We start from the raw sequence: 14350 nt of genomic DNA, 5'->3' as shown, positions 1-14350 counted from the left end.
CATTTGATAGACAAACTGCCTTTTGTTCTTGCTTTGCTAATCCTATATTGAGGTCTTCCTGTTTAACACCTTCCTAGGTCCCTTTACTACTGGTAGCTTTTATAAAGGGTAGTATTGATCTGCTTAGGACAGAAAACTTGCCTGTGTTTTATTTTTGAATTGGGTTTTAAAGTTACCATTGAAACACACACTTGAATGAAATCCAGTTATGATCATGTAACCAGCATTCACATTTACTCTAGTCATAAGCTACTAATATTTTCTTCAAGCTACGAGCCAAGTGCTTTTTTGTCATTTAGCTGCTCTTACATTCATGAGTCATATCAACACAGTGTTTGAATATACTAACTTACAAATTATCCATCCTGCTTAGAATTCAATATGTATCTATAATCATTCTGTAGGTTCACCTATGAAAACCTTGTTTTGACTTTTACCTAATCTAAATAACACAGTTTGAACCACTTGAAACTCTCTTGCTTCAAAGAACAAGATTGTCTACCATGGTTCTCATTATGACATTTAATCAGTAGTCAAGAAAACCAGTGTGTACAAAGGGCAGAGACTCAATCAAGACCAGCTATATTAACCTTCTGCAAGCTTTTTTGAACCAGGGACTGGTTGTATATTTAATTGTAGCCTTGTATATATGGTATTATAGGACTTTGAACATGGCAACTTTGGTTATGGACATCTGTTATACCCCAAGCAGATATTGTTTTGATGTTGAGAAATCAAATCAGCCAGGAACCAATGTTGACCAGGATAACTTGTTGATATTTCAAGGAAAACATGGAACCGAATCATTGCTATTTCTCAAGCATGTTTAGTGGATCCTCAGAGGGAGATCTTTTCACAGGCAGAAACTATGTTTTAACAATATAATATGTCATGACGCATGCAACAGGAACATGAAATATTTTTTTAATGATAATTATAAGAGCTGTTTAGACATCAATTCAAATATTGACTTCAAATAACTCTGATTTCATTTCTAGACTACAAATCTTAGATTATTCAATTGATTCTTAAAGATTTTGTTATTGATGATAACACAGTCCTTAGGTTCAGCTGTATTTACTATACTTTTCTTGCGTAAATTTAGGCTAACTAAGCTGCAAATGTGAGAAAATTGAGATTTTTTTTGAGAAAAACTATGAAAATTTGGGTATAAAAAGTAATTTTCAAAAAAATCCACAAAAATGATCAGCTGTGATTTAACGAAAGTCATGTACTGAACCGTCATTGTCTCCCGGTCATGGCTACATAGGTCTTGTGAGACGTATGTGAAAAAAAACCTGTTTCCTATCCAGGACACCGGTGAGATACTCTATAATACCGTCTGTCTGTATATATGGAAGTTTACCATTATAAAATTAGTAATTATGTGTTTCGCTGCATGAAGTTGTTTTCATCCTTGTTTATAACTACAAACTAACAGAGAAAGTCTATCTTTAATATCAACCGAATAAATTTAATTTTCCCATAGCGTTATATGTAGACGTACGGAGGTTACAGGCTGTGTAAGATAAAAAGTATCTTCGCTCCCCCAAAAAAAATGTAAAGCAAGATGATGACACAATACAATCTGTCCCGATTTTGTATTACTTTTGAGAAACATGATTGCAGTTACGTCATATTTTTCTTTCCCGAAAAAGGGAAGGGGGAAAGAAAAAAAGGGAAAAGGGGAAGAAAAAAGAGATGGGAGAAAAGGGGTTTTTCCCCATCTCTTTTAAAGAGATTTTCTTCCCCCCTTCCCTTTTTCGGGAAAGAAAAATATGAAGTAATTGCAATCATGTTCCTCAAAAGTAATACAAAATCGGGACAGATTGTATTGTGTCCAAGATGATTAGCAAGTTTTCTTTACACGACAAAAGAATTCCGGTAAAAAAAATGGGCGTCATTTTAAGGCCACTTAAAGCTTTCAACATGAATATTAGTTTTTTTAAAGAAATACAAATAATTTTTAAAAGCGAAGCTTTACTATGATTAAGGTCTGTCCGTCCGTTTGCAACTGATAGCTCTAATCGTTGATTTAGGCATGTTAGAATTGCCCTAACGATTTCAAACTTTGCATGATAATTGGGTACGTTTTAGAAAACGTAGCAACTCTATAATCGTTACCGAAAAGTTCGTACGTCCATTTAGAACGTGCTGATTTTTTACTTTCTTGACAACAATTTTTCCTATGATATAATATAATTACCCTATTTATCTGATATTTAAAATAATAATTACTTGGACAACAAGGTCCAATATTCTAAGCGATGCATATCTATAATCAACTCCTGAAAATTATATGAATCCTGTGCAATTTTGCATCAAATTTATAAACAATTTTGTTTAGACTTGTAAATTGATATTCTATTTTTCAATATATTCTGAAACTATACAAGTTTTGTTGATTTACTGATAGTTTTAAAGTTTTAACTTTAAAGTTTATCTTCATTTTTTTTGGGAGGAGGGTGAAGTCAAATCTCCACACTTAATCTTAATTTTCTAAGGAAAAAATAAATAAAAAAATTTGGGGTATACTTTATAGAATGACTAGCGGCTTCGCCCCTAGCCTCTAGGGGCTTTGCCCCAAGAGGTTTGATCAAACCAATTTTTCGTATTTTAGATTTAAAAGAAAAAAGAAAAAAAAATTTTGGGGGGGGGCGAATTTTTTTTTTTTTTTTTTTTGGGGGGGGGGGGTTAGTCGACCCCACTATTTTAATTTTAGTTTTAAAAAGAAAATTTTATTTTTTTTTGGGGGGGGGGGGTGGGGGTGTCCCACCCCCCGAGAAAATAGTTATAAACCTTCCCTGGACCTATGAGAAGCTACCCTGTAAAGGAGAACCCGATCGGTTCAGCGGTTAGCGAGATCCTTCGCTACAAACAAACAGACAAACACACAAACAAACACACAAAGAGACAGACATCGTTCTACTTTGTATTATAGATTACTCTTGGGAGGGAGGCGGTTACCTCCACCAAAATATATTTTCTAATTTAAAACACACAGTCAGACAAACTAAATTTAAAAAAAAATTTATATAAGAGTTTTTAAAAGAACACGTTTTAATTTGATAAAGTACAATAAAATGACGAATACCTATGTTTATATATTTAAGATAACAAAAGGGACAATTATAATCATAAGTAACGCAGCCAATAATGAAAGAAATTAAATTTTAAAGTAATTACGTTATATAATTTTCTATAATCAGTGTCAGTCCGTCCGTATGTCCGTAACGGTTAGCTCTTATCATTGACTTAACCATGTTAGAATTGTCCTATCCATTTCAAACATTGCATAAAGCAAAAGTTCAAAATATATACCATCAAAAATTTTTAATTTTGTATTACAATAAATAACAAGCAATTTTAGTCGTCAAGCTGTTTTTGTGAAAATAAGCTAGCTATATAAATTGCATATATAACAAAAATACGATTTTCAAGTCTTGATATTTTTAAAAATACGTGATAAAAAAATTAAATTTTATCAAATATATTTAAAACGCATTTCGTGCAACTACCCTTTATAAAGCGTAGCAACTCTATTATAAAGGGGGGGGGCGAAAGTGACACTTTTTGAAACCAAAACTAAGAGTCAACAAAGGAACTGAACTAAAAAAAGGGTTACAGGTCTAAGATTTTGCATGGCAGTTGCTTTATAGGGGTACAATATGGAACTGTGAAGAAACGGCGGCGCAACCGCCGAAAACCGCCGTTTCCCGCCGTAATTTTTGTTGCCTTTTCTCGGCGGTTTTCGGCGGTTGCGCCGCCGTTTTTTCACAGTTCCATATTGTACCCCTATAAAGCAACTGCCATGCAAAATGTCAGACCTGTAACACTTTTTTTAGTTGAGTTCCTTTGACTTTTAGTTTTGGTTTCAAAAAGTGTCACTTTCGCCCCCCCCCTTATAAACTTTCAAATATTATTAGGTATTGAATACGTTGTTACTCTACATTTGTGAATGTTCGTTTGTCTGACTTTATAATAATTTCAGCTTAACTTTTAGGGTTGTTGTCAAGCTTGTTTTTCATTCTATTAACAGACAAAATATAGTTATAAAGAATTTAAGCAACTAAAAATTTAATAAAGCAGGCGTTTTATTTCTTTATCTTTAAAATTGCAAAATTATTTTTTAGGAAAACATATTCTTATAAAAATATAAAAGGATGTCTATTTGACTGTCTGAGGCACTAAAGATCTCGCTAACCGCTGAACCGATGTTGTTCTTTTTCGCAATGTAGCTCCTCATAGGCCCTGGGACTATTTTTGAGGAGGGTACCACGACTCTCCCTAGGAAAATCGCCCTCCCAAATTTATCTTAACTTTTCCTCTTTAATCTAAAATTAAAGATTGCGGGGGGGGGGAGGCTGCGGGGTCAAAAGCAACTATAAGCCTCTAGGGGCATAGCCGCTGGTTAAATTATATAAACAAGGATAATTATATTCTATAAGTAGCAAATCATTGATAAGCTCACACTATTATAGTATCAAAACAAAATTTTTGATCTTATTGCCAATACAAATTGATTAGGTACTAAAAACCTTATTTATTATTACTATCTAAAAATCCATTTCGCGTCAATAAACAAGGAAGTTGTGGTATTAATTTCGTAACCGTGTATTATTCAAACTATACAGCAGCTGTGCTTTTTTGAAATGCAATTTTTCTGGCTTTTCTGGTTTTTAAAGTACATACATTCTTCAATTTTAAAAGGCCATTAAAATATTAAAACCAATTAAATCTAGCTCTTAAAATAACATTTACATATAACGGTATTAAGATGTGATTACTAAATCTTATTAAATAAAGTAGTAAGTTTTTTTTGTCTATAGTTGAAAATTTCGATGAAATGACGGTTTTCAAGTGTTGGAGGGGGATGGGGGGTAATCTAATTTATTTCTTAAACTTTGAAGGTGACTACGGTATCCCAAAGTTTGTTTGTTTTTGGTGGGGGGGGGGGGGTATGCACCCCTTGCCCCCCCCCCTCGTGCACGTCCTTTATCCCATGACATGATAAAAATATTTGTGCTCAAATCTAAAATCCGCAAAAACAATTGAAATAATGAATAAAATCACGTAGGTATAAAAGTTTTCATATATGTACATAAATACATTCTAGTATGGCTTCGAAACTAATAAATATCCGCTGGATTATAACTGGTTCTTAGCCATACTGAAAAATTATGTATTGTAACAATATAGCAGTCCTACACACCTAAATTAACGACCATATTAAGTGATTGCCCCATAGGGTTACGCAATTGGCCCCGCAGGGGCTAGAAATAGGAAAATAGCTCTGTGAAAAATACGAAGAATCGCCCCTTAAGGTGCGTTTCCATGAAAGGGACTATACCCGAAAAATCTATACTATGACACAATGTAAGGGAGGGGACATTGTTTTTATCCCTTAATCTTCCTTGTGCTTTCATTGAATTCTGACAATTTTTCTATTGAGTAACTCAACAAAGTTATTCCACAAAAGTAGAAAAATTAAAATGGACAATTATATTTATTAACAAGTATAGTAGGTCTCAGGGATATAAAGGGATAAAACAATGGCCGATAAATTGATGTACTTCCCCAATGATGAAACACAAAATTACCTATTCTGTAGATTAAAACTAGTGGTTGAAACGTTTGAACACTCAACTTATGAATCAACCAACCAAAAGTCCACAAAGTTGTTAAATCAATGATTAAGAAAACGTTATTATTAATCAGTAAATTGGACCTACATATAAAAACACAGTGTAGGATCAATCCGGCCATACAATTGACCAGAGCATGTACACATTTTAAATCCTTATGTATGTTTATCCGAGAACGATAATTAAAATACGCGCTTTTAATTGCATGACTTTATTTTAATTACTTTGGTGAACTACATAGAATTTTTTAATGAAAGGTCAAATTAAGAAAATTCTGGATAAAATCGATATTACACTAAAAAACTCCAATAGTTAGGGGAAATAAACAAGTATGACAACATCCATATGTAGCGAAGCACAAAAAAATCGTGGGTGGATTTAAAGAACAATGGGAAAAATTATTTTGATACTGTCATCCCAAAAAAAAGATTGAAAATCGGACTAAAAACACCAAAGATATGGGGAAATATAGGAAAAATATAAAAAATAGCCAAAAACCTGATAAAAGGCAGTCTGGCCGCCATGGATGTTTTCTTAAAACGAGGAGAAATATAATATTGATATTCCTAACTCCAAAAATCGGAAAGTAGAATATTATTCCATTTAAGGCCTAGCTAAGCTTTCATTAAGTGTTTTCCTGCAAATTACCATAAGACAAACAATGCACAGATATTCTTTTTAATTCCACTTTGAATTTAATAGGTACTCTTATTGCAACTATCCCCTTTGATAAATCTAGTTGCTTTGCCCAAAGCCTCTAGGAGGGCTTAAGAGGTCATGAAAATGGCCTAAAACCACCCAAAGACATTTAAAATGCTTCCATAAAAAGAATAACCTTTCTGGGCAAGTGTTTTTCGAAATATTTACCTTTAGACAAAAAAGATAACTACTTTATACTACAGGATAAAGATTACACATTCATAAAAGCAAAGTTTAACAAATAAGACAATTGAACCAACGAACATAGAGTGAAAGCAACAGATTATCATTTAGAAGTCTGAAGGACATACTAACATCTTTAGAACATGATTATATATGCTTAGTTTGTGGCATTTTGTGCAAAGAATTATAACACAAAATATTAAAATATAAGAAAAATTATAGCATGTAAGAGTATGTATAAAACAGCTAAACGTTCAATATGTTTAAAATGGATGTTCGGACGTTTATTAATGATTATTGTTCTACTGCGCTCTATAAATTGTACTCTATTGCAATTTTTTATTTTTATAGGACAAAGATGACATGCTTAAATTATTGATAATAGCTATCAATTATGGACGGACAGCCAGACAGACCTATCCTAAATGTAAAAAGCTTCGCTATTGCAAAATTTATTTTCGTGTGCCCAACTGTTGAATGTAGACAAATACTTCACTTAATTAATTCTGATTGAAAAAGACAAACAAAAAAAAGAGATAGAAAAGATAGAAATAGAGAAGGTAGGAGAGAGAGTTAAAGAGAGATAGAGAGAGAGAGAGAGCGAGAAAAGAGAAAAGAGAAAGAGAGAGAGAGAGAGAGAGAGAGAGAGACAGACAGACAGAAAGAAAGACAGAGAGAGAGAAAGAGAGAAGAGAGAGAGAAAGAGAGAGAGAAAGAAAGAGAGAGAGAGGGGAAAGAGAGAGAGAGAGAGAGAGAGAGAGAGAGAGAGAGAAAGAGAAAGAGAGAAAGACAGAGAGAGAGAGACAGAGAGACAAAAAGACAGAGAGAGATAGAGAAATAGTAAGAGAAAAAAATGTTAAAAAATTTTAAAAGAACAGGACGACTCTAACATACATTATATTATCAGCCAAACGTAATGGATAGTTACATAACATAAAAAAAAGTTCGCATTAAAAAAATACTTATCTAGTCCTATAAATTTTCAAATATTTAAGGTTACATCTTGAAATAAACAAGGGTGCTAACATTTTAAGTAGCGAAGCACTAAAAAATTTGAATAGACCGACGGAAAAATGTGCGTTAATGTTTGGATTTTTAGTGTTTTTTTTTGTAGCAGAGCCAACAGACCGACGGACCAAGTAAATTATACAATGTGAGTTTTCATTGGCATAATATTCTTCAAAAAAAATTCTGTCATTTATCTTAAATTACAGCTAAGAAAATAACATTTCCCCATATCGTTGCCAAAGAACTGACAGCCATAGAGTAGCTTCGTTACTGAAGAGGGACAATTTTTTCATAAGTAGCGCAGCAAAAAATACATCACAGGAGATCGTAGATCCATTAGAACCTCTAAATAAGGCTGACATAACGCTATGCTAATAATCTTCTTTTGACAACTAAACATTCTTTATTTGTCTGTTCTTTGCTAATAATGGATGTTGTTATCCTTGTTTTACAAATATCTTCAAATTGAATTCAATATAAACAGAATAATAAAATTAGGAAAATTGAGAGATTTATAAATGGAGCAATGTCAACTTTGTCAGGGATCTAAAGGGATAAGACAATGGCCGATATATTAATGTACATCCCAAATGGTGAAACACAAAAGTAATTCTTCTGTCGATTAAAATTAGTGGTTGTTCAAACGTTTGAAGACTCAAATTAAAAAAACCCACCAATCAAAATTCAGTAAAAGTCCCCAAAGTTGTTAAGCCAACGAATAAGAAAACGTTATTGCAAAAGTTTTAAAAGTGTTAGGTTAGGTTTTTGTTTTCATTTGTGACTTAAAATTGGTAGGTTTATAAAAGTATCTTATATTTAACTTAGGATGGGTTTTTGACTTGATTTGTGAATTGAGTTAATAGGTTTTTGGGATCAAGTCAAGCTGAGTATGCCAATAGCCTGTTTTGGCACACGCTACTTGACTTGGGGGAATATTGGCATACTCTACTTGACTAGGGGGAATATTGGCACACTCTGCTTTACTTGGCGCAATATTGGCATTTTATGCTTTACTTGTCAAGATATGCTTTATCTAAAATTTTGAAATAATTTATGTATATATACTAGCGGCTCCACCCCCGCCCCCCCCCCCCCCCTCGATGTCTCTAGGGGCATTTTAGGGAAGGAGAGAGCTGAAAATCTCCTTTACATTTAAGTTTTAAAAAGAAAAACTATTGTAACAGAATCATGGTATCATAGTTTTAGGCTAATTTTCGTATTTTTTCTACTACTTGGAATAAAGAGCTCCTAGATGCTAGGGACGCAACTGCTAGTTTATATATTTTATGTACATAAAGTAGTAAATTTGTAGGTTGAATTATTATAATATAAATCGGAAAATATGTTATATTCATCTTTTTTAATTTTTTTGTCATGCTGTTTGATAAACTATTGGCATACTATGCTTTACTTAATGAATTATTGGCATACTATGTTTTACTTGGGGGAATATTGGCATACTCTACTTGACTAGGGGGAATATTGGCACGCTCTGTTTTACTTGTTGCCATTGGCACACTCAGCTTGACTTGATCCGGTTTTTGAAAGGTTAGGATACGTTTGTTTGTGACTTTGGGAGGTAGATTTAAAAATGTTTTTCCTTTTAAACTTTTTGTTGTCATTATATCAATATAATAATGTAGACATTATAGCATTGGAATAATAATGTTATATCGATAATATGTCAACAATGGCCATTTTTATTCATATAGTCATTAGAGTAAATCACTAGAGAGGGAAAGGATTAAATAACTGTATCTCCTTGTGCCATCTTTCAATTGGGATATTGAAAACTAACCAATGGTGTGGTGTGTATTAACACAGCCAAGCAGCAGGAAACAATTTGGTAGCAGACGAATAAGGTCATTAAAAAAGGAAGGGAGGTAGTTATCTTTATATATATATATCTATACTATAGACATAGACGTCAAAGGGGGGTGGTAATGGTGCGATTAACCCCCCCAAATGATTTTGGGGGTGCCGTAGGCACCCCTAAAATTTTTTTTATTTTTTATTTAAAAAAATTTGCGGCGCCATTTTACCCCCCAAAAAAACGAATTACCCCCCCCCCCCCTTAAAAAAATTTTACCCCCCCCCCCAAAAAAAAGCTTGGACGCCCCTGACTATAGATCTGTTAACTAGTCGACATAAAACTTTGATTTGGATGTCGAAATAATTTAGATTATATAAAGATGTGGTAGTAATATTAAGTTAGGAATTAGGATTTTTATTTGAATTGACACTTAATAGCAAGAAGGCAGGGATCTTAAAGGATAAGATAAGACAATGGATGATAAATTGATATTCAACCCAAATGATGATAATAAACAATTTAACCACTAGTTTAAAAGTTTGGACACAGCTCGTTTGGACCAACCAATTGAGATTTAACAAGAGTACCCAAAGTTTTTAATATAGCAAATGAGAATTATAATTGTAAATCTTTGGGTACCAGTATAATTTACAGTCTGATGTCCCCTCCCTCCCTGCAAGGAGGGAACAAACTAGCAGATAAATTCTAATCTACAGAAAGGGAAAACTTTTCTCAATTTGGGGTGCGCGTCGAATTATCGTCCATTGCCTTATCCCTTAAAGCCCCTGAACTTGGACTAAGAGAGTACTAAACAAACATTTAGGATATATAAGTTGGAAGGAATTTTAATGTTAGGGGGAGATTTGAAATCTGCATCAAATTTTAAGGATTTTTTATAAAATTCGTTTTTTGTATAATTCTTTATCTAAAAGCGGAAATACAATTTAATTTAATTAATTTTGACATCTGTGATTGGTGGATTGAAAACTATCTGCGCTCTGATTGGAGAAGCTTAAGTGTCGTACATTATTCACCCAATTAGAGCGCAGGTAGGTTCTAATCCACCTATCCTATTGGTCAAAATTAATTAACATAAATTGCATTTCCGCTTTTAGATAAAGAATTATACAAAAAACGAATTTGATAAAAAATCCTTAAAATTTGATGCAGATTTCAAATCTCCCCCTAACATTCAAATTCCTTCCAACTTATATATCCTAATACATATGTCATACATGTGTTCATCTTATTATGCTGAGTTATTTATCACTATTTGCTGCTTCTAGAAACTTTGAATTAATATGGGTAAGATAGAGACAGAAAAATAGCCTAAAACCATTCCAAATATTAAAATAAAATAGAATAAAACCAGCCTGAGACCGATGTAAAGTTTCCCTATAAAGGAGAACTTTATCAGTTCCATAGTGTTTAAAATCCTAGGCTTCAGACAAAAAAACTTACTGCTTTAAGTAGATTATTGAAAACGGAAAAAGACAATAATGTAGCGCAGCAAAAGAAAACTTTACAACTAGCGGCCACGCCCCTAGCCGAGGCTCTATATTTGTAGAGGGAACAAAAGGATATTGAACTAAAATCGACAACGATACCCAAAGTAATTTTTTTTATTCGGTGGCCAAAAAAATTTGGTTACTTTTATTGAATCTTAATTGGTTGGTTCCAAACTTTTCAGCCAATAATTTTCATCTGAAGATATGGAAATTCAATTTTATTTATCATAATTGGGGGGGATGCATATAAATTGTCAATTGTCTTAACCCTTACCTTTTTTTTTTGGGGGGGGGGGGGGTCTTTTTAATTTTTTGAGGGGGGTTGGGGGTGTCCCACCTCCCAAGAAAATAGCTTACAACCATCACAGGACCTGTAAGTATATATTTCCTGAAGAGTAGAGCCTGAGATCTTAAGCTTCAGACAGACAGACAGACGGACAGACAGACAGACATCGTACTACTTTGTATTATATCCCTTATAATCTCAAAATAAAGTCATATATTGGATTGATATAAACTCAGCATAAAAGTTTGATAGTATATCCTAGTTGTTCCCTATCGGACTATGTCAAATTCATATATTTCAATTGAAAGCTTCTTTAAATATGTTCATCTAAAATACAAAGTAGAACGATGTCTGTCTGTCTGTTTGTTTGTCTGTCTGTCTGTCTGTTTGTCTGTCTGTTTGTCTGTTTGTTTGTCTGTCTGTTTGCCTGTCTGTTTGTTTGTCTGTCTGTTTGTTTGTAGCGAAGGATCTCGCTAACCGCTGAACCGATCTGGTTCTCCTTTACAGGGTAGCTTCTCATAGGTCCCAGGAAGGTTTATAACTATTTTCTTGGGGGGTGGAACAACCCCAACCCCCACAAAAAAAAAATATCCCCTTCCCCCCCCCCCCCAAAAGAAAAAAAAAATTCTTTTTAAAAATAAAATTAAAATAGTGGGGTCGACTATCCCCCCCCCAAAAAAAAAAAAAATTCCTCCCCCTAAGGGCTAGTGGCGAAGCCGCTAGTAACCTTACATAATACTAACGACTACGCCCCTAGAGGCCTTTAGAACACGTAAAGACGGGGGCAGGACCCTATATTTTCAATTTTAGAATTTTTAGTCAGAAGGTGATTTTTCTAGGGGCGATTTTTCTTGGAAGGGTGGAGGTATCCTCCCCCAAAGTAGTTATAAACCTTTTTTGGACCTAAATGAAAAATTATTGTAAGATCCTTTGCTACAGACAGAAGAACATCCTGTTACTTTAATGCAAGTATTTCATTATGTCAATAACAATGACAGCAATAACCAAAAGAAACACACAAACAAAAAATTAAGAATCAGAACTCTTCATAGAAGCTAAAAATGTGATCTTTATAAGTGTCATACAAACGGACGTTCCAATATTGCTTCTTTGCTTCTAAGAAAGACAATATACAGACGTTTTTAATATGTTTAAACAATTGCTACGCTTGATATAAAATGACAAAAAAAACAATAATAAAAAATAGCATAAAACTGACAAACCTTAGAAGCTTTTCTGGTGTGCTGTTTACCGGCGTTACCACCGCCGCCATTACCGGCATTTGACGCCGTACTTTCCTTCCTAGTCTCACTATCGCCGTTATTAATCAAAGTCGGCATGTTGACACAATTTTTCACGTTTTTTCACAACTTTTTTTGTTATATATAAAACATACTATTGCTTATAGTATTTCTAACACTTATTATTAATTATATGAAAAATAACAAAATAAAACCAAACACTGTAACAAATATTTATCTAAAAATCTACATTTTCTCACAACTTTTTACAGTGTACATGATATTAATTATCTCACAATCAATCAATCAATGATATCACAAAAAATCCGCGAGTTTATTTTCATGAAAAAAAATCTGCAAACACTGAATTTAATTCAGAAAGAAAACACAGAGTCAGACTTACACAGTGTGTGTGTGTATGTGTGTGTGTGGAGGGTGTGTAATACAAAGAGGGCAAAATTAAAAGGGGGTTGTAAGAAAATAGCCAGGAAAAGTGGAGGGTAAAATTGGGTGTGTTATTTAAGTGGTGTATGTGTGTATGTGTGTTATTTATGTTCACAGTGCTTATAGCATGGCAATAGTAGATTAAGCCCCCATTCCCTTTAAATTCCTCTCCCGCTCCCCCCAACCGGTTCATAACTTTTCTACCTGCCCTCCCCCTTTTCTGTGATAAACAATTGATATCATCACTCACTCACTCACACAGACATACACACACACACACACACACACACACACACACACATACACAGACAAATATTAAGCCACACACACACACTTACACAGAAATTTTATGCATGGCTTTCCTTTTTCTTCCCCTCCCCCACCTTTTCATCCTTCCCATCCCTTTTCCTTCACTTGTGACTATTCCCCCCCCTCATTATTATTCAATCCAGCTGTTTCCTATTATTACCCTCCCCTTTCCCCCCTTCATCACCCTAAATAACATGAATAAATTGGATATATTATTACTTGGATGTTTCACCATATTTCATGTGTTCTAATGAAATGAAACTCGCAGCGGGCTAAAATATAAATATCCCCCATCTATCCCCCCCACTTCTAGTGGATGAACGAACTGTTTAATATATGAGGTCCATGTTAGCAACCTAAATTGCCGACAAAATTTCCACTGTCAATGTATCCACATATATCCTATATCCATTATAACCCCTGACTTTTCCTCACACCCTTTATTCTATCTTACAAAAGTCACACAAAAATAAGATAAAATTTTTAATTTTTTCTAAGAACTTTTTTATGGCATAAATCAATAAACAATTATAGCCTGTTTTATTAAAAGTAATTTTAAAATATAAATACAATTTACGGATTCTTTTCTTTGGTTTAGTTGACACCCTTATCTGTATAACACCGGAACCGGCAAGTAGGAGGAGAGATACTAGATAGATAGATAGAGAATTTGTAACATTTAAAAGGGTAAATTGAAATGACGGCATACATAGCTTATAGCTTTAAAGATTAGACCACAAGTAATAGAAATTTTTTGAAATATCTGATAAAATATTTTTTGAGGAATAAAATATAGCCTAAAACCAAGACCAAAGACAATCTGTATCTTAGATCTTATTGAACACTCACAACAGAAATGAACTACTTATTTACTTTAGTTTAACCCACAAAGATGCAACGTAAAGTAAAAAAAGAAAACTTAAATCCTTATAAAAGTAAAAGGATGTCTATCTGTATGTCTGTACCGAAGGAACATGAAAAAATAACCCCCCCCCCCCCGTAACCAATTTTTCCATTTTTAAACTAAGTGTAAAACCAAGGGTCGAACCCTCCCCTACCTTCCCTTAAGTGCCCTTAGATGCCTCTAGGTGCTATAGCCGCTAGACAAATATTAAAGAATATTCATTTACAGACATAAGCTTTTTAGAACACGAATTACATGTTTAAATTTCTCATGTAGGGAGGTTAAATTGGACTGTAAATTTTATTGATTT

The 14350-nt window shown here is 33.6% G+C and overlaps 1 protein-coding gene across 10 annotated transcripts in view; it reads right to left on the bottom strand.

Moving 5' to 3' along the window:
• Positions 1 to 12769, bottom strand: part of LOC145323761 (uncharacterized) — a 180757-nt gene extending 167988 nt beyond the window's left edge. For all 10 annotated transcript variants that reach the window (XM_080166277.1, XM_080166278.1, XM_080166269.1 and 7 more), the window contains exon 1: positions 12366 to 12769. In XM_080166277.1, coding sequence (XP_080022403.1) covers positions 12366 to 12482 — 117 coding nt within the window. In that variant the 5' untranslated portion in view covers positions 12483 to 12769. The remainder of the gene's footprint in view (positions 1 to 12365) is intronic.
• Positions 12770 to 14350: the final 1581 nt, after the last annotated feature.

This window comes from Acartia tonsa, chromosome 7 (genome assembly GCF_053477335.1).
Source record: "Acartia tonsa isolate MP-2025a chromosome 7, ASM5347733v1, whole genome shotgun sequence".
Lineage (NCBI taxonomy): Eukaryota > Metazoa > Arthropoda > Copepoda > Calanoida > Acartiidae > Acartia > Acartia tonsa.
This window is presented reverse-complemented; position numbering and strand designations above follow the sequence as displayed.